Raw genomic sequence first — 17,568 nt, 5'->3', positions numbered from 1 at the left:
CGAAAATTTAAAAAATTAAAATATAGAACTGGAAACTCGAGAAACCGAAAAATCTTGAAATTTAAAAATTAAAATATGGAAAAGTTGAAAAATTGAGAAATTGAAATAAAAAACAAAAAACTGAAAATCCAAAAATAAAAAATAGAAAAATCTTGAAGTCGAAAAATTGAAGAATCGAAGTATTGAAAAATATCAAAACTGAAAGAAATATCCAAAAATTGAGAAATCGACAAACCAATAAAGCGAAGTCGAAAAATCGAAGAATTGAAGAACTGAAAAATCGAAACTTCGAGAAGTGGGAAAATCAAAAATAGATTAATTGAGAAAACAGAAAACTGAAAATTTAACGCAAAAATTTGAAAAATTGAAAAATTTAAATACTGAAGAACTGAAAAGTAAAAAAATCGAGATATCGAAAAAACTAAAATTTAAAACAATGAATAATTAAAATATCGCAAAATTGAAGAATCGAGAAATCCAATTCAATTTGAAAAATTGAAAAATCGGGACATTGAAAAATTGGAAAATCCAGAAATTGAAAAGCTCAAAAGAAAAAAATCGAAAAACCGAGAAATCCAAAAATCGAAACATCGAAAAATTCAAAAACTGAGACTTCGAGAAATCGAAAAATCGGAGAATCGAGAAATTGAGGAGTCGGAAGCCGAAAAGGAAAGTTAAAAATTGAAAAATTGAAAAATTGAACAATCAAAACAACGAAACATCTGAATTCGATAAAGTGAGAAATTAAAAAATTGAATAATCGAAAAATTTTAGAAAAGAAAAACTGGAAAATCGAACATTAAAATTCAAAAAATCGAAAAATTGAAAAATTGAAATATAGAAGAACTGAAAACTCGAGATATCGAAAAACTTAGAATTTTAAAAAATGAAATATTAAAATATCGAAAAGTTTAAAAATTGTGAAATCGAAGCATTAAACAGTCGCAGAATTGAAAAATCTAAAGTTTACAATAAATTGAAAATCCAAAAAAGTAAAAAATCGAGAAATCAAAAAAATCCATCAATTCAAAAATCGAAAAGTCGAAAAATTGAAATATTGAAAAATCTCATAACTGAAAGAAATATTCAAAAAATTGAGAAATCAAAAAACCAAAAAATCGAAAAATTGAAGAATTGAAGATGTGAAAAATCGAAACTTTAGGAAATCCAGAAATGGACAAATAAAAAAAATAGTTTAGAAATCGGCAAACTGAAAATTTAGAAACGTGAAAATTTGAAAAATTGAAACATGGAAAGATTGAGAAATCGAAAAATAAAAAAATCAAGAAATAGAAAATTTAAAGAATGGAGGAATCGAAAAAGCCCCAAATTGAAATATTGAAAAATTGAGACATTTAAAGTTGAAAAATCGAGAAATCGACAAGCCGAAGAATCCCAATAGCGCATTTAGGTATAAATCACAAGATCAGGACTATTCTACTTTTTAAAATTTAAATAACATTATCAATTGGAAAATGTTGATTTTTTTTTCCAAAAATCTTGACGTCTAAGGTGAAAACTCGACACGGCTGCATAAACCGTAAACGGGGCGAAACTACAATTTGACTATTGTAAAATTTGGAGAGTGTAATTTGATAATACAATTTCAAATGTAAATTTTGTCATTCGGGAACATTATGTATTAAATCGTTAAGATGTTCAAGAACTTTGTTCACTTATTCGTTGTAAAGTCCAATGGTCGAAATGGGTTAGTTCTTCGTTTAGTTTCAGATCAACTCTAACGAATATCGGTTTATATAAGATAAATCGCTTAAAGCCGATATTGGCCTGAGTGTGCTTTGGTCTGTAGATCAAACAAGTTCTCAGGCGACGAAAAATTGCATGTGGGAGGAGACTTCGGATTACAAATCGTGCCAAGAAATACATATTTGGGAAAGATGGATTTTCAGGTGCTTGACTAGGGGTAATTTTAAATTTTTTGCTGTCGTTCGGGAAGTGAAGAACACAATTTCATTAAAATGATAATTATAAAATTATCATAATCACTATTGGTATTAATTAACACAAAAGGGCGCGCAAGTTATCAGTCGATTTCGTTAATAAATTCATAGAAACCTATAAGGGATTTTTTCATGCCTTAGAAAATTAAAAAGTAAAAAATACAATAACAAAAATTTTAAAATGCGGTTTACGAAAAATTAGTTGACCTGTGCAAAGAAGAAAATTTTGGAAACGCTGACAAATATGACATCTTAAAAAAAATAACACTTGAAGAAGTGCTTTCGGGGTAATATTTTTGATGCTCGCGTGAACAAAATACTCTATGTCAGTGTGCAGTGCGCAAAGAGTTAACTGTGCAGATCTAGCCGAAAATCGGAAGTAATAAATCATCCCATCGGTTGAAGAACGTTGAGTCGGTGCAATGATGTCGATGTTATATCCCGAGAGGGGCCCAATACACCCAATAAAATGGAACAGACAAAATAAAGCTTCAAACATGATTATTTTTTTACTAAAATTCTGAAGTTTATAAACTGCACATTTTATTTATTTATTTATTTTATCTTGTTTTCGAACTATAATAAACATTTCAAACAATGTCCGTAACTTATTTTAATGTAAATTATATTCATGTGGTTAACAAAATCAGATGTAATATTAGTGTGATTTTGACCTTATTCTAGATTTTATTACAGCAGAACGGCGTATCCTTTTTAAATTTTAGAAGTTACGGAAACTAGTTCAAGAAACAATTAGTTATTTCGTATTTTTGGAACAAAATCTACCAAAATGTCGGATAACAGCAATTGTTTTTCATAGAAACAAACAGTCTTCAAAACAGCCTTTAACAACTCGATATTACAAACATGCCTCTTAAGTTCTTAATGCGTTTTTTTTTCTCTTGTAATTATTTGTAATGTTAACGCCGAAAGTTTATGTCATTCTGTTATTTACTTTGAACATATATTTTCATTTTGTGTTAATATTTTTGTAACACCACGAATCTACATTTTACTTAAAATCTTGTTTTACTTTAATCTTACAAAACTAAACAATTATACCAGTTTAAAAACCCTTGGAAAGTTTCTGTCAGCCTTCAGATATAGTCATATAAAAATAGGCGTCAAATTCATTTAAATTCAATGTTTGATGGCGCCATCTGATGTAGAGTAAAATAAACCTAATACATTGGCTCACTGTAGTGAAAATGCGCGTTGACGAAAAATTTGTCCCACGCCCCCTAGATTCCTTGTCCTAAAGCTCACTATTTAGGCGAAGTAAAATTTGTATTAGGTTGTCCAACTATAATATACTTAAACAATGATAGTAGTTATACAGTGGGGCTCCTAGCTCAGTTTGACCTCATTTGACCTGAGCTAGGAGCCCCACTACTTTTTATCGAACGTTTGTCAGCGACTTGTGCTCGGTTGACTTGACCCCGGGGACGGTCGTGTTTTGCGCAGACTCGATCTATACACTAAATAACATAACATTAAAATATGTTTTATTTAAACGCAAAAGAACTGTCAGGTGTGGGATTCGAACCCACGCTACCTTGACTACACTTAATTGTTTTATTTATAAATCTCTACTTAAGCTATATGAGGGGATAGTCGGGATAGAACTCGATAACTTTCGATAAGTGGCGCTCCTAGCTCAGGTCAAATGAGGTCAAACTGAGCTAAGAGCCTCGCTATATAACCACTCTTAATAATAATAACAATAAAAGGTCTTTATTCTGCATTAAAGAGGAGTCATTTAATACCAACTTTCAGGTATTGGGCCGTCACCAACATAGACTACATCCACCAGCGCACCTCCAAGCGAATCGGCATGATGATCTTCATCATCTGGCTCGTGTCCTTCTTCGTCTGCATCGCCCCTCTGCTAGGCTGGAAGGACCCTCAGTGGAACGACCGCATCCGCGACAAAGAATGCCTCATCAGCCAAGACCTCTACTACCAAATCTTCGCCACGGCTTCCTCCTTCTACCTTCCACTCCTCGTCATCCTCATCCTCTACTGGCGGATATTCCAGACGGCCCGTAAACGCATACGAAGGCGGCAAGTGATCGGAAGCAGCGCCAACCCCTCGTCCCAGAACCCGGCAGCCGGAGGCATAGCAGGCGGGCTTGCGGCCGCCAGCGGCACCGGAGGCATAGCCGCCGCAGTCGTGACAATCATAGGCCGCCCCCTTCCGACCATCTCCGAAACGACAACCGCGTTCACCACGGTCTCTTCCAACAACTCCAGTCCCGAAAAGACTTCTTTTGCGAACGGCCTCGAGGCTGACATGCCCACGACTACCGACTGCAGCGTGACGTACCAGCCGCAGCACTACCCGGTGAAGAGAAAATCGCGAGATAGTGCCGACTCGAAGCGCGAGCGGAAAGCGGCGAAGACTCTAGCTATAATAACTGGTGCTTTCGTTCTATGTTGGCTGCCGTTCTTCATCATGGCGGTGCTGCTGCCGATCAACTCCAAGTTGTTCCAGAAGTACGTCATCTCGATATTCCTTTGGCTGGGGTAGGTGATCAATCTTCTTTAAAAATTTAAGTCGGATTCATAAACCACAACTACAGGAATACGTTGTTTTATGAAATGTTGGTGTTTTTCTGTGAAGGTATTGCAACTCGATGCTGAACCCTATCATCTACACCATCTTCAGCCCCGAGTTTCGGCACGCCTTCAAGAAGATCCTGTGCGGTCGTAACTACGCCAGGAGGAACAAACATTTCGGGATCCGGCACTTTCAATGATGGCGGCAAAGTGATCGTTTACCTTCGGATACGGAGCATCCGGTGGCCGCCCGGCTGGCGGCCAGTGTGGCGGCGACGGCGGTCGCGTCAGGTCCGAGAAACGTCACATTCAAGTGTGACTGATCCGACGAGAAACGATCACGCAGTTCTGTGTCACCGATAGACTGTGAGAGCAGCAGCGGCGAGCACGAGCACGGACTCGGGCGAAGGGTCATGCTCGAGCTGCGGCCATTTTAAACGGGTATACGGACAATGAGGGTGTTCTCCACTCACGACTGAATCGTTATCAAATGACCACTATCGTTTCGTCAAAGCTCATTTATTTGCACGTTTTTTACCAGAGTTTTATTTAAGTACGAGAGACCAATATTGTATTTTTATCAAAGAAATGGAAGACTAACAACTAACGTTAAGACTATGTAAGATAGAGTAGAATCAAAATGTACATAGCTTATTTATCGAGGGTGAATGATACTTATAGGACTATTAGATAATGTTACACTGTAAATGCAATAAAGCTATACACTGAAGATTTTATTTGTGATGTTATTAGGTCGTATATAGTAAAAATGTGATGTACAATCAACCAGGGAAAACATCGGGCCATAATCTACTCACTGAGTTAATTCTTTCGGTTTTGTTTCGACTGGTCCTATCGGTAAATTATGGTCTGTCATTTGTTTCGTGGCATGAATTTATAGTTTTCCCTCTCCAATTCATTCTAAATTCGTTAAAAGAAATAAATTTCGAAAAAGTGCTTCCCTTAATAGTGTATGTCTATTGTGATATTGTTTAATATTAATGTAAAAACGGAACTATTGGAACGTTATTATCATACTTTTGAGCCCTGAGAATGATAAAAACGCCAATAAAATATTGTTACATTATTCTTCTATTATTAAATGTATGGAAATTTAATTAACAATAATGTATATTCATGTAATAATTTAATAAAAAATATTTATGTTAAAATATGCGCATAAATTTAACCAGAACCTAGCGTTCAACATAACCTCACATTCGTCGCATGGCTGCCACTCGCCTCGATTTTAATAGTCACGTACATCGTAAAATTAAAAATAAACCAGACGCTATCCACCTCAGTGGAGAAATAAATCACGGAGATTCGATTTAGATCCCACATATTCAATTTTAACTACGATTTACTTTACTGGATTACTTTTATACGCACCGGGTTATAAATAATGGTGGAGACATTTATCAACACCGAAAAAAATTACCCTCCGCTTCCTGTATTATAAATTTACACAGTCCAAAAGGGTCAGCATTTGATTCGCTAAAAAATGTAGGCCATCGGTCGTGTTCCTATATCCACAGTGGTAATAATGGAACAAACGTGTAAAAATTACTACAACATTTTTCGATTATTAACTAAAGTCATCTACAAAAAAACGTGATGGATTTTCCAAACCAAAGTAGTATAATAATGCCTTATCTGTGCAAAGTCCTGCAAGGTTAAACGTATAATATAATATGCATAAAATTAACTATTGTAAAAGCATAAACACTTACTTTTCATATCCAAAATGGTGCTATAACATAATTTTGTACGACATCATTAATCTTCGAACGTTATTCGCTGTCATAAGAAATCGGATAAAGCTTACAACGGGACTAAAAACAAAACTAAGTCACTTGGTAAAATAGACCGAACGTTACCTTGGCAGAAATACTGCGATAAAATCTGCGATAAAACTAAGTACAACGTGAAAAAGCAAGAAGGCTGAAACAATGAAATAAGCACATAATATAGAGAAAAATTAAAACATACAAACTACATTAACCAAAAATAGTTGTCTCTTACGTGGACACTCGCCAGGTAAAACACACAAACCCGTTTTCTGATCTCTAAAAAGTCCGTTCTTGCAAACACACGCAGATCCAAGTGTGCAGACGTGTTGCGACTTAACGCAAGACGTTTCGCAGCTAAGAATCAAACCTCTCGTTTGATTGGCAGTACATCTGTCTGATAAAATAACGTTTTCTGATTGTTATTGTCCGTGCAACTATTTTATTATTAGTACCGTGATTGGCAGCTACAACGGTTGCGAGAAATAATAATAATAATAATAAAATAGCTCTACACAACATAATCGCGACTTGTTTAGAACTATGACTATGTCTAAAGACCAACGTTATGTTAACTAGAGTACTAAAAATGATAATTTCAAGCGATAAATGTGATTCCTGCTTGGTAATAAAGCTGAGTAATACCGGTAGTGCGTCAGTTGCAACATCATTTGAAAATTACTCCATAACACACAAATGTATGTAAAAACGTTAAAACTGATAAACAAAACCGGTACACACAATTAAATTAAATAAATCAGATTTATGCCTCATTTAGTGCGATTTTTTTAATGTACAATAAAAACCGACCAAAATTTTTTAATGGAATCGTAATAACAGAACTGAGGTTGATAGCACACGAATTTGTGCTAAAATACATTTACAACAAAAAACGCCTAATAGTCGCTAGTAATTTGATGGCAGTAACAAGCGGCCTTGGCAGAAACATCTGGAAAAATCTTAATACAATATGTTTAATTCTGAAAACTAGAAACCCATTAGTTACACAAAACTATAACTTAAAAAATAAAAACGAACTTGTATGTAGAATCATCAATTTAATTTGATCAGGACAATTCTTTTCCAGCACGCACAATCCATTTTTGTGGTTGCGAAAAAGTTGTTTCTTGCAAACACAAGTCGTTGCAAATCTGCAGATCTGTTTTAAATTGGTGCAAGAAAATTCGCAACTAACCAGAAATCCTAGCGTCTCATTCTGACGGCAAGCGTCTACAGATCACATTATTTGAACCACAAAGTTAAAAAAATAAGGTGTCTATTACTAATATTAGTTGCAATTACACACAATAAGCAACTAATTTTTAGCACCATTTCGATGACTAACTAGCTGCGTGTGTAATATACGCGAAAATGTTATCACCTGGAAAAATTACTGAAGCGATAAGGACAAATAGTTATTTATTGCAAGACTTATTATTAAACCTAGTTTTTACAACAGGTTTCTCATAAATAATACAAAGAAAATTCACCATACATGAACTCCGCCCAGACATCGATTGTTTTCACGATATGAACTCATGTGGAAAAGCGCATTGCGGTCGCCGTCAAAGTTTAATGTTTTTAGAGTGCTTTGAATAATATTACGATTCATACCACATACTTTGGTTTTCCGCGTCCGACTTGTTGTAGTCTCCCCTACCTTCACAAAACGGTGCTTTTGTAGTCAATCTCCCCTACCATCGATTCTTCCGTATCAGTAAAATCGACACAAATATAAAACGGGAACATTTCTAGAAGTGCTAAAAGCAAAAAATACTTATCTAAATTAACCTAAAAACAGTTTTAGCAACAATTATTAGCAAACTAACACACACAAAGTTTGGGTTCAAAACACACAACAAACAACAAAATATAGCAAAATAATGACCCCCACACGTTGTGGATGGTTCAATTAAACAAATAAACCTCTTTTAACACAATTTTTCTACAATTATGCACCTTCGACGAACTTTTTCAAAGCCCGCTTATTTCAGACGATAATGGCGCCGCTTCACTGCGCCACCCGCACCTCGCCAAACTCCCTAACGGGGACTTTCGGATTTAAATCCAACACGCGATTGACGTTTCTGACGTTTGACCGACATGAAAATAATATGGTTAAAATAAATTAACTCAATCTCAAACCATGGATTTAGTCACCCAAACTAGTCTCGAGGCCCTCCTCTGTAAGTACCCAACGCGCCCCCGCAAGCCCGCTTTTCCCCACTCTCTACTTCCAGTAAAAGCCACCAACTCTCAAAATCAAAACATTGACACGGCCGCCGTCGAGGCTTTCTGCGCCTTAGTAAACAAAGAGAAGGATGGGCCCCACATCGGCGTCAAGGTGATAGCCAACCGGCTTCCCTCGGGCACCGAGCGGGAGCTCCTGCAGACCCTCAACATCCTCGACACGTGCATGGGGAAGTGCGGCGGCCAGTTCCAGTCGGAAGTGGGAAAATTTAGGTTTCTAAACGAGATGATTAAGTTAGTTTCGCCGAAATATTTGGGTTCGCAGACGCCGTTAGTGGTGAAACAGAAGGTTTTGCAGTTGATGTATGTGTGGACGCTGGATTATCCCAAGGAGAGTAAAATCAAAGAAGCGTACGACATGCTGCGAAAGCAGGGGGTTATTAAGGAGATCCCGAACCCGAATATTACGCTGCAGAGTGTGAACGCGGTGCGGAAGAAGCCCGCGAACTCGGTGTTCCAGGATGAGGAGAAATCAAAAATTTTGCAGAAGTTGCTGCAGAGTAAGGACCCAGAGGACATTCAAGCCGCCAATTGGCTGATTAAAAGTATGGTCAAGGAGGTAACTATGTTGTTTTGTGATTACTAAATTTGTTACCAGTGTTTGTTTGTTTAGGATGATAAACGCGCAGAGCTTAAAAGCAAACGCGTGTCTGAGCTAGAATCAGTCCAGAATAACGTCCGGTTATTGAATGAAATGCTGGACTCTTATAAACCGGGAATTTCGTCTGGGGACGAGTTAGACTTAATTAAGGAACTGCATCAAAGCTGTGAGCGCCTAAGGCCAAATTTGATGAAGCTGGCTGCAGAAACTCAGCAGAATGAAGAAATGTTAGGTGAGTGACCTTAAGCGGGCTTGGTCACGAAACCGCGTCCATTATTGTTGTTCCAGGTGATGTTTTACAAACTAGTGATGAGCTAAGTCAAGTTTTTAGTAAATTTAACAAAATTATTATAAAAGGTATTAGTGTTTTGGACGACGGTAGTAACCCGTTGCTGGATTTTGATAACTCTGTGAATGCCTCGAATGACGGTGCAAAATGCCAAAATACTGAAACCAAAGAGAATGAAATTGATGTCTTATGTGATATTTTTAATAACTCTAACATTCCTGATTCTGCTGATATTTTACAACCAACCTCAGTATTATCTTGTGGTAATTTACAACCCAGTGGGTATAAAAACAAACTATTTGGCGTAATTGTAGATAAAAGTAATGGTGGACAAGAACCTGAAGTGAACAGATTCAAAGCGCTGGAGGATCTAGACGCACTGAGTGAGCATTTGTTCAAAGAAAACCTCCAATCCACCAGACAAAGCAGTTTTAGCAAGTATACAAAGTCACGCGAGACGTGTCACCATCTCACTCTGTTTTCCAGGAATCAAGACAAAATCCCCATGAATCTCCTATCAAAAATCTCAGAAATGAAGCCCCCTCAACCGCTCCCTAAACAAGAAAACTCCATAAATGAATCCCTCAACCTAGACTTAAATTATTTAATTAGTAAACCTAAAGACGAACCCAAAGCCGGCGCGACCGAAAACTCGGGAGACGATTGTTTGGTGGATCTAGCGGACGAGAAGCTCCTGGAAGCCGACGAAAGTGCAATAAACGACAACCAAAGAAAACTTAGTATAAGCGAAACGACTGTGAAAAACCACGACGTCAAGTTGAGCGACATTTTCATCAAACTGGAGGACATCAAACCCAGCACTGTCCCCCCTCTAACGATTCTAAACGACAGGAACGGGATTAGCATAACGTTGCACTTTGTTAAAGACAAGCCCAGGAACGACGTGCACGTTTTCGTCGTAACCACCATAAATAAAAACGAGATGCCTTTAACGAACTATTTATTTCAAGCTGTTGTACCTAAGGTATGAATAATTCGTGTGTTTGTAAATTCTTAGTGATGGTTATTTTCAGGGTTGTAAGTTAAAATTGCAGCCCCCGTCTGCGACGACTCTTCCATCCTACAACCCCTTCCTACCCCCCGCCGCCATAACGCAAATCATGGTAATCGCGTGTCCTGAAGATGTACAACTGTTTCTCAAGTTTATCGTGAGTTTTGTGATGGACGAGGAGACCTGCACGGAAATGGGCGAAGTTGAAAATCTTCCATTGGTCTAAAGTACTTACTTAAGGCACACAGATTAGTCAAAGTATATTTTTTCTTTAATTAATGTCTAAAATTATATCAATGTGCTTTACTATTAAGTCGTTCAAACTTAATGGAGTCAATTTAATCCACGGGTTAGTGTCATTTTATTAGTGTCAAACTGTATTCAGAATTTAAAGGGATTATTTGTTCGTTAATAACCGCTATGACATTAAGATGCGCATGCGCTTTTTGAGGCATGTCTACGACACCTTTAAATTTACTGTACAGTTTAAGCTGCACACTCACTTAAATCTCATGACGTTTTTTACACTGTTTATGTTTACAAGAGACAGGAGAGCAATGCGGAAGTGCGGCTTTATACATATAGTTCCGACTTTACTTTATTTTGAGTACTTAGAGACTGATAAGTATTTATAGGATTTTTTTCTCAACAAGTAAACAATATAGATAGACACGTCTTTTATTTTTAAAGACTCGTCAGTGTGAACTAATCCACGACATGACTTTGTTTCACACTGCTACCATTGTTTAAGTATATTATAGTTGGACAACCTAATACAAATTTTACTTCGCCTAAATAGTGAGCTTTAGGACAAGGAATCCAGGGGGCGCGGGACAAATTTTTCGTCAACGCGCATTTTTACTACAGTGAGCCAACGTATTAGGTTTATTATACTCTAAATCAGATGGCGCCATCAAACATTAGCAAAGGCAAACACCCTTCACTCTGCTCTTATACGAGGAGTTATCCATAAATCCATAATTAACATTGTTCCGTAAACAGTAATGTGTATAAACATATATGTAAAAAATATGAAAATATACTTGACATAAAAAATATGAAGCAACGCGTTGTAACGTGATATGAAAGAATTTAATTTAAATGAATTTGACGCCTATTTTTATTTGACTATATCTGAAGACTGACAGAAACTTTCCAAGGTATAATTGTTTAGTTTTACAAGATTTAGTAAAATTTTGAAAATACTAACACAAAATGAAAATATATGTTCAAAGTAAATAACAGAATGACGTAAACTTTCGGCGTTAACATTACAAATAATCACAAGAGAGAAAAAAACGCATAAAGAACTTAAGAGGCATGTTTGTAATATCGAGTTGTTAAAGGCTGCTTTGAAGACTGTTTGTTTCTATGAAAAACAATTGCTATTATCGGACATTTTGGTAGATTTTGTTCCAAAAATACGAGATAACTAATTGTTTCTTGAACTAGTTTCCGTAACTTCTAAAATTTAAAAAGGATACGCCGTTCTGCTGTAATAAAATCTAGAATAAGGTCAAAATCACACTAATATTACATCTGATTTTGTTAACCACATGAATATAATTTACATTAAAATAAGTTACAAACATTGTTTGAAATATTTATTATAGTTCGAAAACAAGATAAAATAAATAAATAAATAAAATGTGCAGTTAATAAACTTCAGAATTTTAGTATAAAAATAATTCTGTTTGAAGCTTTATTTTGTCTGTTCGATTTTATTGGGTGTATTGGGCCCCTCTCGGGATATAACACCGACATCATTGCACTGACCCAACGTTCTTCAACCCATGGGATGATTTATTACTTCCGTTATGCTGGCCCTACACACAGCGATTTGGTTTTCGAATTTTCGGCTAGATCTGCACAGTCAACTGTTTGCGCACTGCACACTGACATAGAGTATTTTGTTCACGCGAGCATCAAAAATATTACGCCGAAAGCACTTCTTCAAGTGTTATTTTTTTTAAGATGTCATATTTGTCAGCATTTCCAAAATTTTCTTCTTTGCACAGGTCAACTAATTTTTCGTAAACCGCGTTTTAAAATTTTTGTTATTGTATTTTTTACTTTTTAATTTTCTAAGGCATGAAAAAATCCCTTTGGGTTTCTATGAATGTATTAACGAAATCAACTGATAACTTGCGCGCCATTTTGTGTTAATTAATACCAATAGTGATTATGATAATTTTATAATTATCATTTTAATGAAATTGTGTTCTTCACTTCGCGAACGACAGCAAACAATTTAAAATTACCGCTAGTCAAGCACCTGAAAATCCATCTCTCCCAAATATGTCTTTCTTGGCACGATTTGTAATCCGACGTCTCCCTCCACATGCAGTTTTTCGTCGCTTGAGAACTTCCATTACGAAGAACTAACCCATTTCGACCACTGGACTTTACAACGAATAATGCCCATTTGCACCAACGTTAGCGGTAAGCATTGCTTAGCTAAGCAATTCTTAAAAGTAACTACGTCTTAAATTGTACAGTTGTTGCACCGTCGCCGCTTAGATTCTACTTAACCAAGTAATACTTAGTTGGGGAATTGTGTAAAAGTTTCATTTCTATTGGCAACACTGACGCTTGTTTGTATAGAAACGTCAAATATTTTAGGTTAGTTTGTACGTGTGTAGTTCGAATAGTGCTGATATTTATTTTCTCTAACGTTGGTTAGGTGTTTAATAAAAAATGGGCTTAGAATATAGTCAAATACCAGGTCAATATTGTTCAAAACCGGGGGACGGGAAATGAATTTAGAAGAAGTTTTATAACTTTTTTTTTGGGAAATTCATAATATTAACAAATCTATGCTATATTACTTTTTAATTTGATATTTTATTACATTTCCATGTTATTACGTTTAAATTTATTTTGCTGCTTCTTTTTTATTTCAATGTCTAACTCTAAAATTCGCTTTCGCACCTATAATTCCATATTTTCTCTTCCTATTCTTGTTCAGTTGTGCCTCAAATAACTGTAGTTTCTCGCTCCCCTCTGGCGCTTTTTATTGTTCATATGAAAAATAGTTATTTATGCAACTAGTGAGTAAAGTGTATATTTTTTTCACGAGATGGAAAATTTGCCGCACGAATGTCTTCCTTTAAAAAATGACACGCTACGACACTTTTTCATTTAAATGCGTGAAAAAATGAAACACTATGACACGCTTCTAGTGCCATGAAATAAACGTATCCTTTATAAACAAAAATTAATAAAAAATGTTCCACTTTTTACGAACACGAAAAAAACATGTTATTCTTTACAACAAAACATTGTAACTGTGGCACATACCTCCTTTATATTTATTTTTAAATTGTTAAGACTTTATTTTACACTTCAGATACACTTTTGAGCACTGATAAAAATGATGGAATCGTCGCAAAATTGGAAATTTTCGATTTCATGTAATCACCAAAATTATTATCCAATAGAAATAAAGTGTTGTTCTGTTACCATGGGTACCGCACATGCGTTGTATCGTTGTGTCTCGTTAAGCATTGCTTACAAATTTAAGCCTCAGGTAATCGGGCGCTTAAATTAAAGATTTCAAAGAACCCTTTAAGAAAGACTTAAACGTTGGTGCAACACATTGTTGGTTTTAAGAAATTCTTAAATTTTAAGTATCTGACTTAAACGTTGGTGCAAACGGGCATTAGTGAACAAAGTTTTTGAACATCTTAACGATTTAATACATAATGTTCCCGAATGACAAAATTTACATTTCAAATTGTATTATCAAATTACACTCACCAAAATTTGTCACGAACAATGAACAATGAAATGACGCAATCTCCAAATTTTACAATAGTAAAATTGTAGTTTCGCCCCGTTTACGGTTTATGCATCCCTGTCGAGTTTTACCTTGGACGTCAAGATTTTTGGAAAAAAAAATCAACATTTTCCAATTTATAATGTTATGTATTTAAATTTTAAAAAGTAGAATAGTCCTGATCTTGTGATTTATACCTAAATACGCTATTGGGATTTTTCGGCTTGTCGATTTCTCGATTTTTCAACTTTAAATGTCTCAATTTTTCAATATTTCAATTTTGGGCTTTTCCGATTCCTCCATTCCTTAAATTTTCTATTTCTCGATTTTTTTATTTTTCGATTTCTCAATCTTTCGATGTTTCAATGATACGATTTCTCAATTTTTGTCCTCTTCAATTTTACGGTTTTTAAATATTTCGATTTTTCAATTTTTCAAATTTTCACGTTTCTAAATTTTCAGTTTGCCGATTTCTAAAGTATTTTTTTTATTTGTCCATGTCTGGATTTCCTAAAGTTTCGATTTTTCACATCTTCAATTCTTCAATTTTTCGATTTTTTAAGATTACGATTTTTCAATTTTGCTTTTTTAGATTTTCAATTTCTCAATTTTCCAATTTTTTAATTTCTCAATTTTTTGAATATTTCTTTCAGTTATGAGATTTTTCAATATTTCAATTTTTCGACTTTTCGATTTTTGAATTGATGGATTTTTTTTCATTTCTCGCTTTTTCCTTTTTCGATTTTCAATTTATTGTAAACTTTAGATTTTTCAATTCTGCGACTGTTTAATGCTTCAATTTTTAAACTTTTCGATGTTATAATATTTCATTTTTTAAAATTCTAGGTTTTTCGATATCTCGAGTTTTCAGTTCTTCTATATTTCAATTTTTTGAATTTTAATTTTCGATTTTCCAGTTTTTCTTTTCTAAAATTTTTCGATTATGTATTCAATTTTTTAATTTCTCAATTTATCGAATTCAGATGTTTCGTTGTTTTGATTGTTCAATTTCTCAATTTTTCAATTTTTAACTTTCCTTTTCGGCTTCCGACTCCTCAATTTCTCGATCCTCCGATTTTTCGATTTCTCGAAGTCTCAGTTTTTGAATTTTTCGATGTTTCGATTTTTGGATTTCTCGGTTTTTCGATTTTTTTCTTTTGAGCTTTTCAATTTCTGGATTTTCCAATTTTTCAATGCCCCGATTTTTCAATTTTTCAAATTGAATTGGATTTCTCGATTCTTCAATTTTGCGATATTTTCATTATTCATTGTTTTAAATTTTAGTTTTTTCGATTTCTCGATTTTTTGACTCTTCAGTTCTTCAGTATTTAAATTTTTCAATTTGTCAAATTTTTGCGTTAAATTTTCAGTTTTCTGATTTCTCAATTAATCTATTTTTGATTTTCCCACTTCTCAAAGTTTCGATTTTTCAGTTCTTCAATTCTTCGATTTTTCGACTTCGCTTTATTGGTTTGTCGATTTCTCAATTTTTGCATATTTCTTTCAGTTTTGATATTTTTCATAACTTCGATTCTTTCATTTTTCGACTTCTAGATTTTTCTATTTTTTATTTTTGGATTTTCAGTTTACTGTTTTTTATTTCAATTTCTCAATTTTTCAACTTTTCCATATTTTAATTTTTAAATTTCTAGATTTTTCGGTTTCTCGAGTTTCCAGTTCTATACTTTAATTTTTTTAATTTCCGAATTTTTAAATTCTTTGAGATCTCAATTTATTGAGTTTCGGATGTTTCGATGTTTTGATTATTCAATCTCTCGCTTTATCAATTTTTCCATATTTAAGTTTTCGATTTTTCGATTTTGGCCTATTTCGGTTTCTCAATTTTTTGGATTTTTCGACTTCTCGATTTTTCGACTCCTCGATTTTTTTGTCTTTTTTAGTTTTTCGATTTCTCAATTTTAACTTTTCAATTTTTAAATTATTAACTTTTTTCGATTTTTTGAGTTTCCAGTTCTTCTATATTTCAATTTTTCAATTTTCGGAATTTTTAAATTTTCGATTGTCCAATTTTTTTTTTTATTTTTCGATTTTCCAATTTTTCGATGTTTCGATTTTTGAATTAACCAATTGTTCAATTTCTCGATTTTTAAATTTTAGATTTTCCAATTTTTATTTTTTTGATTTTTTTATGTTTCGATTTCTCGATTTTACAATTTTCCCATATTTGAATTTTTCAGTGTTTTAAATTTTCGATTTCGAAGATTTACTGTGTTACAGTAGTCATCAGTCATTACTCATCAAGAACGATTATTGCTGTGCGTTAAAATACCTACATACTGATAAGCACTTACATACAAGACACATTTAAGGCTGTTTTAAGTCTGCTAGCTATAATTTTTGCAATTTTAAATTTATTTCTTGATGTCTAAATCGTATATATTTAAATGGTGATGAATATTTTGTGATACAATCTTAGGATAAAATGCATTTTAGTTTCAAAAATAACATGTATTTAATGATTTGACTACTGTTAATAAAAAAAATACGTAAGAAGATGTTCATATTGAATTAATTTGGTGTTCATAGTTTGATGATAACCCATAGTTATTCTGGAGGCAAATTAGATGACTTGTTACTTATTAAAGTGGACTAAGGGACGCATATTTGTTAGCCATGCAGTTCATGGATAATAGGTATACCGCGATAATATTAAATTTTTGTTACCTTAACCTTGAAACAGGTATGCACTACATATACATATCGTCGTTGATTCTTCAATACCTGCTATGTGCAAAATTGAAAATTGTTCAGGAAACACAATAAACTGCTTACAAAAAAAAGGGAGTCCTTGTTCGTTTGGTTTAGTCACTTAACAAAATAATAATTTGCTTAAGATACATTTAGTTTACAGAAAATAACGTTTTTAGTGCAGTTGTTTATTAAAACTTATTTAATGTTGCTAATTTTCACATAGCAGATTTTTCATAGCTCAGCTTTTGTACATGTCATTTATTTCACAATACATGTAAATTAATCTCTAATAATATAATTAACAACTTTTATAGGAAAATTATTTTATTTAAACCAAAAATACAAAAACATTAAAATAAAATAATAATAATAATACTAATAAAAATCGTTGACTTATAGATAATTTTTCGCAGATTACGTATATAAAATATTTTTGTCAATTTGTCTTCAAATAACTGAGAACTGCGGGGAAAATATTTCAAAAATCCCCAAAATTTCCAAAAAATTTGAAATTGTTCCAAATGGCTTTATTTGAGCGGGAAACATTGAGTTTCTAGTTTTATAGAGTATTAATCGCAAATTTAACTTATGCAATCCTAGTCCCGCCGACTCACCC

At 34.0% G+C, this 17,568-nt stretch overlaps 3 protein-coding genes across 3 annotated transcripts in view; 2 read left to right on the top strand and 1 right to left on the bottom strand.

Annotated features, from left to right (window-relative positions):
- The window catches only part of LOC135136588 (5-hydroxytryptamine receptor-like), a 108,423-nt gene extending 103,262 nt beyond the window's left edge, over nt 1–5,161 (top strand). The window contains exons 3-4 of the mRNA XM_064065949.1: nt 3,738–4,487; nt 4,585–5,161. Of these exons, the coding sequence (XP_063922019.1) occupies nt 3,738–4,487; nt 4,585–4,720 (886 nt within the window). The 3' untranslated portion in view covers nt 4,721–5,161. The remainder of the gene's footprint in view (nt 1–3,737; nt 4,488–4,584) is intronic.
- A 576-nt stretch (nt 5,162–5,737) lies between these two features.
- Nucleotides 5,738–6,848, bottom strand: LOC135136667 (uncharacterized). The gene is made up of 5 exons (XM_064066064.1): nt 6,766–6,848; nt 6,520–6,707; nt 6,401–6,464; nt 6,254–6,355; nt 5,738–6,188 (listed from the first exon to the last, which is right to left on the bottom strand). Exons 1-4 carry the CDS (start codon nt 6,830–6,832, stop codon nt 6,345–6,347), a joined length of 330 nt encoding a protein of 109 aa, XP_063922134.1. The 5' UTR covers nt 6,833–6,848; the 3' UTR covers nt 5,738–6,188; nt 6,254–6,344.
- Nucleotides 6,849–8,381: 1,533 nt separating this feature from the next.
- LOC135136435 (ADP-ribosylation factor-binding protein GGA3-like) lies at nt 8,382–11,132 on the top strand. The gene is made up of 7 exons (XM_064065696.1): nt 8,382–8,496; nt 8,551–9,119; nt 9,174–9,393; nt 9,450–9,713; nt 9,765–9,888; nt 9,937–10,435; nt 10,485–11,132. Exons 1-7 carry the CDS (start codon nt 8,457–8,459, stop codon nt 10,686–10,688), a joined length of 1,920 nt encoding a protein of 639 aa, XP_063921766.1. The 5' UTR covers nt 8,382–8,456; the 3' UTR covers nt 10,689–11,132.
- The last annotated feature ends 6,436 nt before the right edge of the window (nt 11,133–17,568 follow it).

This window comes from Zophobas morio, unplaced genomic scaffold (assembly GCF_036711695.1).
Source record: "Zophobas morio isolate AGI-343-1 ecotype UQ-CSIRO unplaced genomic scaffold, CSIRO_AGI_Zmor_V1 ptg000026l, whole genome shotgun sequence".
NCBI classification, from domain to species: Eukaryota; Metazoa; Arthropoda; class Insecta; order Coleoptera; family Tenebrionidae; genus Zophobas; species Zophobas morio.
This window is presented reverse-complemented; position numbering and strand designations above follow the sequence as displayed.